Source organism: Mus pahari, chromosome 6, assembly GCF_900095145.1.
Source record: "Mus pahari chromosome 6, PAHARI_EIJ_v1.1, whole genome shotgun sequence".
Lineage (NCBI taxonomy): Eukaryota > Metazoa > Chordata > Mammalia > Rodentia > Muridae > Mus > Mus pahari.
The window spans coordinates 86,507,233-86,523,689 of record NC_034595.1 but is presented as its reverse complement, the minus strand read 5'-3'; the positions used below and the strand labels follow the sequence as shown (position 1 = coordinate 86,523,689).

Below are 16,457 nucleotides of genomic sequence, written 5' to 3'. Positions count from 1 at the left end.
GGTTTGGTTTGGTTTTGAATCTATAATTTTAGACTTTTCTCGAAGCAGGAGTTATAATCTCCTATTTAACGTTTGAAGGAATTGGGTCTCAGAGAGGTACAGTCCTTTAGCCAGAGTCACACAGCACTTTTAGGTGGTGAAGCACATCAGCCGGGCTAGTCTGACGGCCACTAGCAGGCTCTCAACTAGAGAGCACAGTGAGGTGCTGTCCACCCTGCACCCCGGGACTCCGGGGACTCCGTCTCTGTGGTCGCCAGAGCACCTGCCAGCTTGAAACACTCACTTTTCTCCCAGGCCCTGGAGGATGGGAGGGGCCCAGTAGTCAGGCCCCAGCCAAGAGCCACCCATCAATCTTTCCCTCTTCTCACAGGGTCCCAAGGAGAAGCGGATACTGTCCTCCAGCACTGGTGGCCGGAATGACCAAGGAAAGAAGTAAGCTTCTTAAGGCCATCTCTGTCTCTTTAGACTCTTACCTTCTCTGCTCTGTTGGGGACCCCTGAATGCTGGTGGACCTGCCAGTTAAGCAGAAGGGGTGTGGTGCTGGAACCCACAGTACTTCTTAGCACTCCTATATTTTAACTTCCTTTAAGATCAGAAGCAAAAAGTATATACAACCCAGCTTGGATTCTCCCTATCTTTATGCTGGCGCAATAGGTTGCAATGGGGAGGTTTCAGAACAGCCGATCCCCAGCTGGAGGAGCAGCTCAGTTGGTAGAGTGCTTGTCTACCAAACATGAGGCCCTGGGTTTGATCCCCGGCACCACACCAAACCCAGACCTGCTAGTCCAGTCTTCATGCCGTCATCTCAGCATTTGAGAGGTGGAGGCAGGAGAATCAGGAGTTAAAGTCATCCTTAGCTCCATAGTGATTTTGAGGCTAGCCTGGGCTACAAGAGATTCCCATCTCCAAAACAACAACAATAACAACAAAGGAAAAAACAACCCTAGTGATAACAAAAGAAGATATAGTAAAGCTGAGCTTGAACACATATAAACACACATACACACACACACACACCAGATCCGAGTTGCTCATGCCGTGTGGGTTGGCATTTACTGCAAACACACCAAAGCCACCTTAGAGGTGGCTTTTCTGTCCAGTCTCCAGACCCTCCTCCAGTGGGGTCACCTAACTCCTGGCATTCTACTGTGGCCTTCTGGCCTCTGCCTGGCATCCACACCTTAAGCCACAATGTCCCTGCAGAAAGATTCCTAGGCTGAGCATGGTCTGGTGAAAGATCCAAATGTCTAGGGTGCTATTGCAGCTCTCTATGGAGCCAGTGTGAGCCAGAAGCTGGCCTGGGTCCTCCCCTGCACTGCAGGGTTTGGGGTACATGGGCCTCTCTGAAATGAACTCTACAGTTCAGTGACTTCTAGTCACAAGGGGAATGCCTAATTCTTGCAAAGTGGTCAGACTCTACAGTTGTCTATAAAGTTAAAAGGAAGAGCTTTTGTGTAGTCCTCTACCTGCCCCCTAAGCAGTTTGAAGTCTATTCATTTGCTGACCTTTTTCTGAACACACATCCACTGTCTCCCAGGCACACAGCCACCTCCCAGACACACCCCACTGAATGTCTCAGTCCAGCTGTTTTGAAGTGGGGACATTTTGGCACAGGGACATTTGGCTCAGAAACAAATGGTTAAAGTTTCAGTGTTCTAAGTTAACTAGCCCTGTAACAGCTAAAGCAGATTGTCTCCTCAACCCAGGGCCTGGGTGAATTACCACTTCTTACCCTCTCCCTCTCTTGATGTGACCAACTGGCCTGCTGCAGAGTCCTGCTTAGAGTCTAGCTTCTCACATGCCAGGAGGGCCTAAATCTTACACAGGATCACCATCAGCCCAGCCTAGAGAGATGGTACATGCTCACTTTTACGGTCTCTCTCCCCCAGGTTCTACCACAGCATGGACTATGAACCGGATCTTGCCCCCCTCGAGAGCCCCACGCACCTCATGAAATTTTTGACAGAGAACGTGTCTGGAAGTCCAGACTACACCGACCAGCTCAAGAAGAACAACCTGCTAGGCTTGGAGGGGGTTCTACCCACCCCCGGCAAGACCAATACCGTCCCCCCAGGTCCAAGTAAGCTGGAAGCCAGCTCCATGGACAGCTACCTCTTGCCCGCCAGCGACATGTATGACAACGGCTCTCTCAACTCGTTATTCGAGAGCATTCATGGGGTTCCACCCACACAGCGCTGGCAGCCAGACAGCACCTTCAAAGATGACCCACAGGAGGTGAGGGCCCGCCCCTGAACCCCTCACAGCACCCCTGGATCTGTGTTTGCATGCACAAAAGGAGAAAAGACAGTATGAAGGTCAGAACTTTGCCACAGATGGGAGAAAGTGCTAGACCTGAGGCAGGGCTGCCATGTACTGCCATCCAAATTTGCGCTGCACGGTCACGTGGCTGTGTGTACAGCCCTGGGCTGGGCCCCTACACGGCCACTTACTCTCCCGTGCTTGCTTTTCTCTACAGTCGCTGCTCTTCCCTGATATCCTGAAGACATCCCCGGATCCCCCGTGCCCAGAGGATTATCCAGGTCTCAGAAGGTAACTTGGTTTCCTAGGACCTCTGGGCAGGCGGCTGAAGACAGAGCTGCACGGTTCCCCTAGAACACAGCAGAATCCACGGCCTGTTCCTGGGCCGTGACGGGGGCTGTGGGCTCAGCACCCCGTTAGACACACACATGCCTGGGAGCTCAGTCCTTGAGAGGCAGAAACCGGAAGATCGCTACTGAGGTCAGCATGGACGTTGTAGTGAGTCTGAGGACAGCCTGAACGATATACTGAGGTCCTAGCTAGTCTGGGCTCTGTAGTAGGTCTCTCAACCGTCCCAGTCTCGCGAAAAAAGGAAAACTGAGGTTCGATTGTCTTGAGCCTCCCCCACCCCCTATGGCTTTGTCCCTACCCTGGATCTCCCTGGTTTCCTTTAGACTCCTTTGTTCAGTTAGAACGTGTTTCAGCAGAGACCATCCCAGGTCAGGAGATTGACTTAGGTCACACAGCAAGCCCACCTCACACCCAGGCCCCTCCCCCATACTCCCGGGACACCTCCACCCATAGCCTGTCTCACCACCCTCTCGCTCCCCACAGCGACTTTGAATACACCCTGGGCTCCCCCAAAGCCATTCACATCAAAGCAGGGGAGTCACCTATGGCCTACCTCAACAAGGGTCAGTTCTACCCCGTCACCCTACGCACCCCAGCGGGAGGGAAAGGCCTCGCTCTGTCCTCCAGCAAAGTCAAGGTGTGTGGGACTGTTTGGGGAGGATGTCACTGGCGAGCTTTGCTGGGGAACACTTGACAATTGAGATGGTGGGGGGGGGGTGGCAGGAGGGGAGTGTAAGGCGGGGCAGCTGGGCCATGCTCTGGGAGGGAGCCTGGTGCCTGGGCCCCCAGACCAGGGTGACATGACCGTTGTACTTACAGAGTGTGGTGATGGTCGTGTTCGATAACGACAAAGTCCCTGTGGAGCAGTTGCGTTTCTGGAGGCACTGGCATTCCCGGCAGCCCACCGCCAAGCAGCGCGTCATCGACGTAGGTGAGAGAGAACTCCGTGCCTCTCCTTCCCCAGATCAAACCCAGTAGGGCTCAGGGCAGGAGATCACGTCTGCTGATGGAAACAGCAGCCATCTTTCGTGGGGCCCTGGCAGTGCCAGTGAATGGGCTCCAGGATGTAGGCTGCCATGGGGTTCAGCACGGAACCGAACTCGGAGGTCAGATGACAGAGTCAGATCCAGGAAGTCCTGGGTTCTGTCCCCGGCCCTTCGAAAAACTGGCATGGTGGCACAGACTTGTAATTCCTGCGCGTGGGAGGTGAAGGCTGGAGCAGCCGTTAGGTCATCTTGAGTACACAGAATTCAAAGCCAGCCTGGGCTACACAAGGCCCTGTCTTAAAAAAGAAGCAGGGGGAGAGGGGGCGTGTTCCTGGGCCATCTTGTCCCTGGGCCACCCCAACCAGCTAGAGACCCAGCCCAAGTCCTGGCTCCATCTTTTCCTGTGTGCCTTTATGACTTATGCCTCCTCCCCTCCCTGTACCTCAGTTTATCCAACTGTCAAATGTCAGGTGGCCAGCGGCTCGGCTGTGCGCAGGTTGGGACTGGTCAAGGACTTGGCTGAGAGGCTGGACAATGGAGCAATTAGGAGACTGGGCTTAAGAGCCAAACAGTGAGCTCCTTGCTCTGCCTTTCATTTGCTGTGTGACTCTGGGTGAGAAACCCAACCTCTCTGGGCTCTGCTTTTCTCCTACGTAAACTGACTATTCAGAGGGTTAGAGGTATTCACTGAGGCTTGCCCCATATCAGTATTGCATTGATGACAGCTGCCAGGATCCCTGTCTCTACACCTGCTGCCTCACCACACACCCCTTGCTATGTGGTCCTTGCTGAATTACCTCCGAGACCGTCCGTCACATTCCCAGGCTAACCTCTGAACCACACACAGCTTGGGGGTCGGCATGCATGTCCTTGCCTGGGGTGAGGTGTGGTTCATAGCACCCCTTCCCACACTGCCCCAGCCTCTTTCCCACTGACCCTCTGGTCTCCTATACTTCCAGCCGACTGTAAGGAAAACTTCAACACGGTCCAGCACATCGAGGAGGTGGCCTATAACGCGCTGTCCTTTGTGTGGAATGTCAACGAGGAAGCCAAGGTCAGTGTGGGCTTGGGTGGGGCTGTTGTGCCTGGGAAAGGCTTGAGGGGCCCAAGGGTGGTGGCACCCAGGTGGTATTCATAGGCGTCAGAGACACGAACTCTGGGCTGACAAGCTGGGCTGCACCCAACCCTTCCCCTCAGACGCCATGTCACTATGTTTAACTATGGCCCACATGACTGGTTGTCATGGGGATGGGGTGACTGGCAGATGTCAGCATTCCTATTCTTCAGATAACTGAGCCTCACAGGATTTCGTGTTGACACCGGCTCAGAAGTAGCAGGGGAGGGCTTGAACCTCGGCACTGGCTTCTTAGATGCTGTGGGCAGTGCTGAGCTCCCATTGCCACGTCTAAGAGGCTAGAACAAGGCCATGGGGTTGGTCGAGGGAGAAGCCAAGGAGAGGGAGCCCCACTGACTTCCTTCATGGCAGCTTGAACCGCGAGGATTCTCCCTAGCTAGGTGTCTGAGCCCATCACCAGCTAAGCACTTAAGGCTTTTCTGTGTTGTGGAGATAACACCAGTTTGGCCCTCAGGGGCTGGGTGACCTCTCTCCAGTCAGTCCCTTTACACCCTGAACAGGTTCACCACACCCACTGAGCCTGGGACCTCTCATCCCAAAGGCATCTGTGGACCCCTGCCTCCCCTGGAGGGACATAGAGAAGATGGGGGGGGAGGGGGCAGGCCCAGCTGGCATGGTTATTATTCAAACAGAGCTAGGGGCTAGAGGAGGAGCCTGCCAGTCACAGGACCAGGGGAGAGTCTCTTGGAAAGGGAGGGGTGGGCCAGGGAAGTGGGAGAGTTTCGTGGGAAGGGAGAGGTGGGTTTCTGTGGGGATTTTTCTCACGGCCTTCATGCCCTCGGGCCTAGGTCTCAGTACCAGTTAGGAGCTGGTGGAAGCTATATCATAGCTGGGTCGTGTGAGCGGAGCTCCCACAAAGCCTGTGATGGGGGGGTGTGTGTGTCTGTGGAGATGCTCCCCCCCAACCCCCATCCCCTCTGTTCAGATCAAGATTGTTTCTAAGGGGAAATGTCCCAGAGACCAAGCCCAGACTGGGGCAGTAGAATCTGGCCCTGAGCCTGCCGGGGCTGAGACAGGCCCCAGGCAGGCTGCTGTCTGCAGACTTGGAACCAAATCTCACTAGAATCCCCAGCATCTCTGACTGACAAGAAGTGTAAACTCTCCCAGCCCCACGGGCTACGTTTACCCATCCCCATCTGCAGATAAAACAAACGGGGTCTGCGGAAGCCGGCAGACTTCCCACGGCAGATTAGGAGGTCCGGTCCAAGCTCATGCCCTGACCCCCTAGGGAATGGGCTGCAGCCTTAGTGCCCTCTCAGGGTGGGGTGACCCCTGTGAGCTACAAGGGGGACACCAGCCTGGCTCCAGCTGCACCCCTTCCCATCTGTGAAAGGGAGGCAGGTAGTGATGCCTGCCCTAGGGGCCTAAGATGACTGAAGGGTATTCACTGAACTCTCAGATCTGAGTAGGCCACTTATCCGGCTCCCTGCTCTGTCCCTAGGTGTTCATCGGTGTCAACTGTCTGAGCACAGACTTCTCCTCGCAGAAGGGGGTGAAGGGCGTCCCCCTGAACTTGCAAATTGACACCTATGACTGTGGAGCAGGCACTGAGCGCCTGGTACACCGAGGTGTCTGCCAGATCAAGATCTTCTGTGATAAGGTGTGTGTGTGTGTTGTGTGTGTGTTTGTGTGTGTTTGGAGGAGCAGGAGACACTACCTGCTTCTCTGGGAAGCCAGTCCCAGTCCCTCTCTGTCGATTCCTCTCCGTGTGAGCGTCCCATGAGCTCCTCTCAGTATCCATCTCTGCATCTGTATTTCTGCATCCTTCTGCAGGGTCTGTAAATCGGGCAGGCTCTGTGGCTCCATCTTCTCCCCTAGTCCTCCTCATTCCTGCTCATCTCCCCCCTCCCTCCACTTCCCTCCGTCTCCATCTCCATAAGCTTCCTTCTTCATCTCTCTCAAGACCTGAGCCGACTTCAGGGAGGCTGGGCCTTAGGCCAGGACTCACCCATTTCCCACTTTCCCTGTGGCCTGGCCCATATTCAAGATGCAAAGTAGCAGCTGTGGACATGGCATGCCCCTCCCCTGGTGAGCACCACCTCTCTTTGCAGGGAGCCGAGAGGAAGATGCGAGATGATGAACGGAAGCAGTTTCGAAGGAAGGTCAAGTGCCCAGACTCCAGTAACAATGGTCAGTAAACAGTGGACAGGGGGGCAGGTAGGGTAGGCCAAAGGGAAGGAAGACAGAGAAGATGGTCACTGGGTGGTGTGAAGGGACTCCGGAACTCACTGGCTTCTTTTGTCCCACCAGGAATCAAGGGCTGCCTGCTGTCAGGCTTCAGGGGCAATGAGACCACATACTTGCGGCCAGAAGCTGACCTGGAAACCCAGCCTGTGTTGTTTATCCCCAATCTGCATTTCTCCAGCCTACAGCGCCCAGGAGGGGTGAGGAGAGGGCAAGTGGGAGAGGGACCAGGCCCATCTAACCACACTGCTGGGGGTTTCACATGCTACTGCCATGATGGTACTAAGGTGTTTCCTGGACCTGCTATTGGAAAGTGGAAAGAAAACTGCTTCTGTTGAACAGCAAGGAGTTTAAAAATGACCACTGACCATGTGGGTATATAGCCTCAGGGGCCAGTCATGAGGAAAAGAGAAATGGATTCTCTAGCCATCAAACTCTCTTGGGCTCACATGGAAGATATCAGTTGGAGCCACACCCAGGCTGGGTGGCTGGTCCCGGGGAACAGATATGAGAGCCCAGCAACCCTACAGCATCTTGACCCTTTCTGCACCTCTGTGAGTCACCAATACTGGGTCCAAGGGTTGGGATGGAGGTAAACTCCTAAAATCACATAGCCAGAATGTGAACCCACTCTGAAGCCTCCATCAGGATCCGGGTGCCCTTGGCCACTCATTGGCTGCTCCGCCTGTCTCCCCAGCCAGGAATGCTAACACAGAGCATCTGCAGCCTGGAGGCTCGAGCGAGGCCTTAACTGAGCTCTGTTCTCTCCCTCTTGCATGCCCATCCAATCTGCTCCCTTTGCCAGACAAGATCAAGAGCCGGCTTCACTCCGGTCTGCTTCCATCACTATCAGCTGGTCCCTTTCTTGCCTCGGAGGCCCAGCCCCCAGGCTCCTCAGGAGCCTTTGAAGGCCAGGCCATGGGGGCCTGATTAAGTCCTTGGTGTCTGACTTAGGAGCTACTTCGCAGAGCTGGATAAGGCCGCAGGCACAAAGTAGCTCAGACACGCCCATAAGCATACCCCATCCCTTCTGCTCTCCTGGAAGTGGCCCCAACTGGGTAGGCAGCTATTCTATAGGGAAACCAGTGTCTGCACACAGTGGGGAAGAGAGCATAGGGTGGCCCTGAGCCATCTCCTGCCCTCTCTGGCCCTGAGTGATCACCCCACAGGATCACACAGGGATACCCAATGGGCAGTGCAATAGCAGTAGCACCGGGCCGTTGCTTCAGCTACATCTTCCCATTATCACTGGTCCCCAGTGGCAGTCCCTGTAGCTGCAGCTCCCCACCTCCAGACTGGCTGGAATCAGGCTGGGTCACCAGCTTGCCAGCAATACTGCAGCAGTTCTGTTGTGTCCCTGAGTCCCCAGTACAGCAGCCTGATCTGGACGGTTCCTGACTTGAGACCCCCTTCCCCCAACTCACTTAGGGAGCTTCCCCCTTCCTTCCCAGGCCACTCTCGTCCCTGACCAGAAATGTCTATTCTCTTTGTTGCAGGTTGTCCCCTCAGCAGGACACAGCAGCTCTGACAGGTACAGGAACAGCAGCCAGGGGTCCTGTCCTTCTCTGATTCTGTACCCCTCACATTGCCTCCTGTCTTTCCCCTGCTGCCTGGAGCCAGGCCTGGGTCCTCCCTTCACACTGAAACCACCTGGGTTTTTATGGGCTTCCCTTACATGGAAAGTTGGCAAATCTCTGCTGAGACACCTGCTTGTAAAAAACTAAAGGCAAAGAAAAGCCTCTGAGATGGGGATGCTGATTTGGGGGAGCACAAACAAGAGCTGTGCTGGACACCCCTCTCCCCAGCATGTCCCCTCCAGAGGCCACAGTCACCCGTGCCCCTCCCTCTGCTGGTCAGAGCCTCTGTCCCAGCAACCCTGGGGGGACCCCCCCCCGAATGTTTATAGAGGGTGAGGCAGAAGGGCGGGACAGCGTGAGTGTGTGGCCATAACTGGCTTGGCTTTGCATGCAAGCTGTCTGCAGGAATCCATTTCTCCCTATAAACAGCATGTATGTTTTTCATAAGGAGCTTTTCTCCAAATTCTCACATCATGAGTGATACCACTCATTCATATTCTCCAGCTACTAAGTCACAGGGACAGGACTTGAACCAGAGCCAGCTTGCTCCAGGCCCCATGGTCCCCATTCCTCCCAAGGCTCAACCCATTCCTGGCTCACTTCTACAAGATGTAATGTGGGTGGTGCTAACAGTTCACTTTGATTAAGGTCACGCACGCCTCGTGCCACCTCCTATAGCATGACAGTTCTCCCCATGGCCAGCTTCTCTAATGTGTCATTTGAGGTTAAAGAATCCAGCCTGGCTTGCTGCCAGCATGTGGCAGGGCTGGGGGCTGACCCAGCTAGACCTGGACCCAGTCTTAGGATTTCACCTCTATCCTAACATGCTGCTACTCCCTCCTGGTTCATGATCTGCCCTAAGGGCCCCCGGGGTGGGTCGTGGGGGCAGCTGTCCTCACCCGCCCCTCTCTGCTCCCCTACAGGCTGCCTCTGAAGCGAACCTGCTCACCCTTTGCTGAGGAGTTTGAACCTCTTCCCTCCAAACAAGCCAAGGAAGATGACCTTCAGAGAGGTACACAGAGTCTCAGAGTCCATCAGAGCCCCCCAAAAGTCCCCCGGAGCCTTCCCGGAAACCCCCACCCACCCCATGGCTTTCCTGAAGTCCCCCCACCCAAGGCCTGATTCACTCCTTGGAGAGTGTTTAGGCTTAGGCCAAGATTTGGGGGTGACTGAGAACACTCCAGGACTTAGACAGATGTCACAAAGATAGAAGGACATCTGTGGCTTTGACCTGCTTGGACATGGTTCTCCCAAGGCAGCTAGCTAGCATGGGTGACAAGCTTATTGGGTCGGAAGAGGCATTTGGTTCTCTAAGTAGGTAAGAGTTGGATGGACTTCTAGGTCTGGTCGTCTGGCTTTGACATTCTTAAGCCTTTGACTGGAAGGACAGTGGGGGATGGGGAACAGAAGCCCTGGAGGCTTAGATGACCTTAGACAATCCAGTAAGTCAGGAACAAAGCTTAGCAAATGCACTCGGGGTTCCCAGACACTGCTCCTGATTTCAGCAGCAGCTCTGAAGTAGGGGGCAAGGATACCAATGCACATACACAGTAATGCCAATGGAGCTGAAATGACCTTTTCAAGGTCACTGGCTGCCGGGTAATAGGACCAGACCCAAGATTCAAACTCCGGCCAAGCAGGGCAGTTTGGAAAGTACTGGAGGCAAGCACACCCTTGCATGCCTTTTGAGAGCCTTCTCCATCCCCCCCAGACCCCACCCCTTCCCAACCCACCCCCTCCCCACCCTATCCCACCCCCATCCTCTCCCCAGGGCTCAACGCCCTCTGGCCCTCTGTTCTTGGTTTTCAGTTCTATTGTATGTGAGGAGGGAGACAGAGGAGGTGTTTGACGCGCTCATGTTGAAGACCCCGGACCTGAAGGGGCTGAGGAATGCGGTAAGGTGCCTCATTTCCCACAGGAGGGCTCTGGTGGTCGGCTCTTCCCACCCCACAGCAGGCCAGGGCCCTGCTAGGGGGGTGTGCCTTGCGATCTTATCACCCTGTTAGAACCCTGCTCCACCCTGAGTCACTCACACCATAAATCCGCCTTAATCTGTTGGCTGCTGTCTGACAGCCAGGGCTTTTGTAGGCTTTGCAAACCTGTTTCTGTTTTAATGGGAGTGAAAAAGCCCTCCACAAAAAGGCCAGGCCCCAGAGACGCTCATTTTTTCCCCTCCCAGGGTGGCCTCATTCCTTGGGATTGCTGGACTCCAGGGTGGCTGAGGGTGAGGGTGGGACTGTATCTGGACCAGGAGACCTTCCCCCCACCCCCCCAGTCACCTGAGTACAGCCCAGCCTGGGCAAGTTGAGGGTCACTAGGGCTTTGGACTTGAAGGTGAAACCTCATGGGACAGCTAAGGCTCTGTTGCTGGGGGATTCTTGGTTGCTTTGGCGACCTGTTTAATGGAGACCCATGGGCCAAGCGTTTTGTTCTATCTGTCGTGCGTAACTGCCTCCTCCCTTTCTCGACTGGGCTTCGCCTCATTTTGAGAGGCCAGGGACTGGCAAAGGCGGCATAAGTGCCAGTCAAGCCCGAGGTTCCTGCCCTCCAGGCTGTCCTGCTCTTATAACATATGGCCGGCCTGCTTGGCATCAGCCCCAGGAAGTTGGGCTCACCAAAAGTCATTAATGTCACTTGAGAGCAGATAGAATCTTTGGGCTGAACGGCAATTTACAGCAGATTAGCTTCGTCGGCACCCACTCTTGGCTCCTCTGCTTCCAGGGAAGCAGAGCTTGCTGCTCTTCACAGAGCCCTGGCAACTTCTGGTTACACTGTCGTTAGAAGAAAGTCTAAGGACATTTCTAGTTAGGAGGGATTGCTGTGAAAAATACCCAGGACACGGAACTCTTCCTCTTTCTCAACTGCCCAGAGGGAACCACAAGCCACTGGTGTCCCAAGCCTGGGCTTAACTGAAGCTTTAAAGCCCCCTGTTCCATTGGGCACCAGTATTTGACTGAGAGCTGACAGTGGACCAGACCTGGTCCTTCATTGCCCAAAAGTGAAACTAAGAGAGGCACAGGAACGCTGTTCTACAACTCCCCCAGTATGGTGGCACACACCTTTAACCCCAACGTTCCAGAGGCAGAAACAGGCACATCTCTGTAAGTTCAAGGCCAGCCTGGCCTACATAGTAAGTTTTAGGACAGCCGGGATGATAGAAAGAGACCCTGTCTCAAACAGCAACAACAACAATGACAAGTTAGGCAACTCTAGTGTGGGCAGGGACCACTCGCCTTGGTTCAGGCAGGCTGCTCAGTGAAGCTTGGAGCCACAGCTGCCTCACCTATAGAGGAAGCTCTCATGTGGACCTAATGGGCCTTTAGGCTCTGAGCCAGGCTTGGGCACTTGCAATCCATGGGCCAATCCCATCAGCTGCAATTATTAACTCCTGCTCAGGAGAGGGACATGTAGGGTACCCCACCTAAAAGCAGGTCCTGGAGCACGCCCATTGCTCCCAAGACAGTGACAGTGACACTCATGGGGGCTTTGGTACATGGCAGGAGCTGGCGTGAACATATTTCATCATCAGCCAATCATTTAATTCTCTCAGCAGTCCTGGGGGGTGGCATTCTTGCTGTCCCCACAAAGAGTCTACATAAGGTCACACCAGCCAGTGAAAATCAATCCTTAAACACAGATTTAAGTGAGAACCAAAGGAAACAGTAGATGCTCAACCAGATATTTTATAGACACTAAAATGCAGTTTGCTAAGTGTTTCTTGTGACTTGACTTATCATAAGACAATTCAAAATAATATCAACCCCCCCTACATGTGATGTAAATTTATGTGTATGCATGCATGGCACACAGGTACCCAGATGACAATGATGTTCTCCCCAGGGAAATAGGATCATTGTAATTCTCTTTGCTTTCCCGATATATGTTACTTTTATAGCCACCAAATAAAAGGCAATAGTATAAAGTATGTATAAATCCAGTTTTGGCCACAGGCAGTGAAACCTTACCGTTTCCTTCCAGATCTCTGAGAAGTACGGCCTCCCTGAGGAGAATATTTGCAAAGTGTACAAGAAATGCAAGCGAGGGTAAGTGCCCCTTCAGTCCTCCGTGGGCTACTCAGAACTACCAAGGCTGGGCTTGGCCTTGGCGGAGTTACAGAGAGCATGCTCAGTGAGGGTGGAGAGTCCCCCAGTCAAGCCAAGGCCACGGTCACCTCTCTACCCGCAGAAACCAGGTTTGAGAGTAGGAGGGAGGGGCAAGGGTCTCCTCACAAGTGACCCTCCTGGCGTAGAGGGGGAGTGCGGCTCACTCATCAGAAGACCCAAGTTCAAGTCCCCAAGACACTGGAGACCAAAGTTGTTCTCTTATTCTTACGTTAATTGTAGCAACCGCCATTCACCTGACTCTCCTGCTACAGACATCAGACTGAGTCACACTGGCGCACACACCCACATTTTACATGCAGGGAAACTGAGGCTCCGAGGCAATAAGCAGGGGTGGGTGCAGGAGCAGTGAGCAAGTTGCCAGAGGCAAGGAGGCCCAGAGGAGCCTCCCCAGGCAGAGGGTGAGGACAACGGGGAAGGGGTGGCTGCCAGGAGCCTAGGTGGGAATTTGATTGGAAGTTAGGTTGAAGAGTCAAAAGAAACTCCAAGGTTCTCTTCCACCTCCAGGCTGCAGCAGGCAGGAGAGGAGCAGGCCATACCCTCCCAGTCCTCCCACTGCTCTGTGGGGAGCACAGCTGCACCCCACTAGACAGTCTAACTCCAGCCGCATCTGAGCGTGACCCACCCTGTGATCCACACATTCTCCCATTGAGAAGGCATGGCTTCCTCCAGCCCCGCCCTCTTGTTCTTGCTCTGTAGCTCCTGGCTAGCCTCGAAGGCAAAAGTCTGGAGTGTAGAAAAGGACCCATTTGGTTTGGGTTGCATGAGAATCTAGAGGGTTTTGTCGGTGTGTGGGGTCTCTCCCCTCCCACCAGCCTTTCCGCTCCCCCTCCCCTCTCTCCCTCCTCTTTCCCCCATTCCATCAAGTTTCGGTTTCATACAGGGGCTCACACTCTGTCTGGAGTAAGATTGCTTCTCTGGCTGCTTTGCCCAGACAAGCCCGGCCCCACTTCTCCTTTAGCGCCACACCCATGTGCCCTGCTTCCTGCCCCTCCTGTGCACTGCTCCCCTGAGGGACCAGGGATAGTCTGTGTAAGTTGGGAAGTTGATGAGCTGTGAGGCTCACTGTTCTAGCTCCTGGCTCCTTTGCTGGGAGGCCTTCCCATCAATCCAGGCTGCAGCTCAAACTGTAATTGTAATGACTTCCATCACGGGAGGTTTTTCCCTCAGGCCAGATACTGTCCCCAGTGATGGCTGGCATCCTCCCGGCTGCCCTTGAGCTTGGCGGGATCCTCCCCCTTTGAAGCTGAGGTTCAAAGTAGTGGTCCTGAGTTAGAGACTAGCAAAATAGATTCTCATTGACCTAAAGTGCACCCCCCCCATACACACACACAGCTTGATCTCACCCCTCCCCCTTGTTCCTCTGACCTCTAAGAAAGATGCACATGTTCCTTGCTCAGTAGTACAGAGCACATCAAATCCATAGCCATGAAAACCTCAACTCAAAGATGGTCTGTGAGGGCTGAAAGAACATATTTCCAAATACGAGTTCATTCAAACATATATCCACATCAGAGAAAGGTGGATATTCTAACCCAAAGCCTACTTTATTCTCACAAACCCTCCCTAAAGTCCTCCAGACCAAGGTAGATAAAAATCAATTTTACAAGCATCATAGAGTGCTTGAAAGATTAACCAACACACTGTTTTTGCTGGCAGTGGGCCAGTGGGGTTAACTCCATACAGGCGGAGGGGTTGGAAGCCAAGCAGTAACAATAGCTGTTGACAAGTGCTTGCCACTGGCTGGGAACCCATTTGTCACTGACCTCTTACTGGAGGGTCTACTTTCACACCACTGCCCTGGAGGCACACTTACACAGCCCAGGACCCTGAGGCTGATTGTTGCCACTCTAGGAAACAGACAATTCAACCCTGAAGTTGCCAGAGGACACACCTTCTCTCCACCCCACCCAGCCCTGCTCTCTAGTGTATCTCCAGCCTCCAGCCCCCAAGATAATGAGCACCTGGGAATTTAGGGTCCTGCCAGCCCCCAGCCTCTGGGAGCCCCAGCTCCAACCTTTTCCCCAAAAGAAGGCACTGCCAGCTGGTGCTGACAGACGACAGAAGGTAGCCCTTGGGCTTCTCAGGTTCACTGCTGTCCCCGCCGCTCTTCCCGGAGTCCTTACAAAAGCAAGCATCTACTGAACTCTTGCCCGAACATAGATTTTGGCTTCCTTACGTCTCCCACTAACTTGTATTTATAGGATTTTGTGGCTCTTTTCCCTACCCTGAAAAGTGATATCATAGAAATACAAAGGTCTAGAGCTACAAAAGAATAGCTTTGTGTCTTTGAATCCTAGCTTCTCCATTCTATTGCCCGGAGTGGCATGGTTGTTAAGAACCCAGTCTTCCTTTCTTGAAATTCTGTAGGACAGAATTCAGGTCCAATTAATTCGTGTGCAGGAGCAATGTCCTGCACATGAAAGTGTCCAGCAAAGACTGAAAGATCAGAGATAAATGGATATATGGAGGGAGGGTGGAGGAAGGAGATGGGGGGATGGATGTGTAGATGGATGGGTGGGTGGGTGGATGGACAGTTGGCCGGATGGATGGACAGACAGATGGTGAATAGATGGACAGAGAGATGGGTAAATGGTTGAGTGTATATGCCCAATTCTATCACCTGCTCAGAAGCTTAGCAGGGAAGGGACAAAGTGCAGCTCAGGTCACCTCTGGGTGACTTTTCATCAGGGAGACAGCTCTTACAGGGTACTCTGGACATAAACTATGACTCTGACCCTTTCAGAGTCCATAGCCGTGGAGTGTATGCTTCTTGGGCTTCAAGTCCCTGACTTCAGGGTGGAGGCTCCATCCTTCCAATCTGTTATAGAATCCCCTTGAGATTTCAGCTTGACAGGAATCAACCTAGAGGGGTGTTGAATGGCCCCTGCCTCTGGCTCAGGCCAACACACCCGAGTGGCTCAGTGTAGCCTTTTGTGAAACCCAGATTATTACACCTCCTGAACCTGAGTTTACAGTCTGAGCGCCCAGTCTAATGACTGAGAACATAGCATCTCTCCCAGAGTTTCTTGTTAGTCACTCAAAAGCGTCCACGTTCAGCTCAGCAGAAGGGAAGCCATCCACTAGCAGGCACCAGCATGGCATGGCTGGCAGGCAGGGTTCTGAGCTGAAACTTGACCACTGGAATTCCTCATCTTACAGCCTGGTCTTGAGGGTCACAGAAAGCTACGGAGGTGGTCTGCAGCATTGCTATCAAACGTGTTGCCCAGAGAGCCATGACAGCGGGCCTGGACGCATAGTAACCATGTCTCCCTTCTCTCTCTTCCAGCATCCTGGTCAACATGGACAACAACATCATCCAGCACTATAGCAACCACGTGGCCTTCCTGTTGGACATGGGTGAGCTGGATGGCAAGATCCAGATCATCCTGAAGGAGCTATGAGGGCCCGGCCTCAAGCATCCCGCACCTGGGGCCCGGCTCAAGCCACGTACAACCTCTTCTGTGTCAGCTGTTACTTGAAATGTCTTTCTTCGGGAAAGAGATCTCGCAAGGAACCAACTCAGTGATGTCTGAGCCAGGGAGAGACCAAGAAGGTTCCAGAATCTCAATGTCTCACCCAGGCTTGAACTCACTCCAGAGCTTCCTGAAAGTAACCAACCCACCAGAGAGTCTGAGCAACACAGACACAACTGTCTGCTCTCCCTTCTAAGTCCCGAGGCAGAGGCCCTTACAGGGGACGGAGAGTCACACCACCTTCTCTGCAGGGCTATACCTGCTGTCCTGATTGGTTACACCTTCTCTGCAGGGCTATACCGGCTGCCTTGATTGGTTCTGACGGTCACTCCGTTTCCTTTCAGACCAAAGAGTTCTCACACTTTGGC

General features: G+C 53.6%; 1 protein-coding gene across 1 annotated transcript in view; it reads left to right on the top strand.

Annotated features, from left to right (window-relative positions):
* The window catches only part of Grhl3 (grainyhead like transcription factor 3), a 30,443-nt gene extending 14,194 nt beyond the window's left edge, over window positions 1-16,249 (top strand). Inside the window, exons 3-16 of the mRNA XM_021200556.2 lie at window positions 371-432; window positions 1,890-2,235; window positions 2,477-2,550; window positions 3,094-3,247; window positions 3,430-3,541; window positions 4,556-4,650; window positions 6,173-6,331; window positions 6,783-6,861; window positions 6,982-7,115; window positions 8,412-8,446; window positions 9,416-9,504; window positions 10,302-10,387; window positions 12,471-12,535; window positions 15,903-16,249. Coding sequence (XP_021056215.2) covers window positions 371-432; window positions 1,890-2,235; window positions 2,477-2,550; window positions 3,094-3,247; window positions 3,430-3,541; window positions 4,556-4,650; window positions 6,173-6,331; window positions 6,783-6,861; window positions 6,982-7,115; window positions 8,412-8,446; window positions 9,416-9,504; window positions 10,302-10,387; window positions 12,471-12,535; window positions 15,903-16,017 — 1,605 coding nt within the window. The 3' untranslated portion in view covers window positions 16,018-16,249. The remainder of the gene's footprint in view (window positions 1-370; window positions 433-1,889; window positions 2,236-2,476; window positions 2,551-3,093; window positions 3,248-3,429; window positions 3,542-4,555; window positions 4,651-6,172; window positions 6,332-6,782; window positions 6,862-6,981; window positions 7,116-8,411; window positions 8,447-9,415; window positions 9,505-10,301; window positions 10,388-12,470; window positions 12,536-15,902) is intronic.
* The last annotated feature ends 208 nt before the right edge of the window (window positions 16,250-16,457 follow it).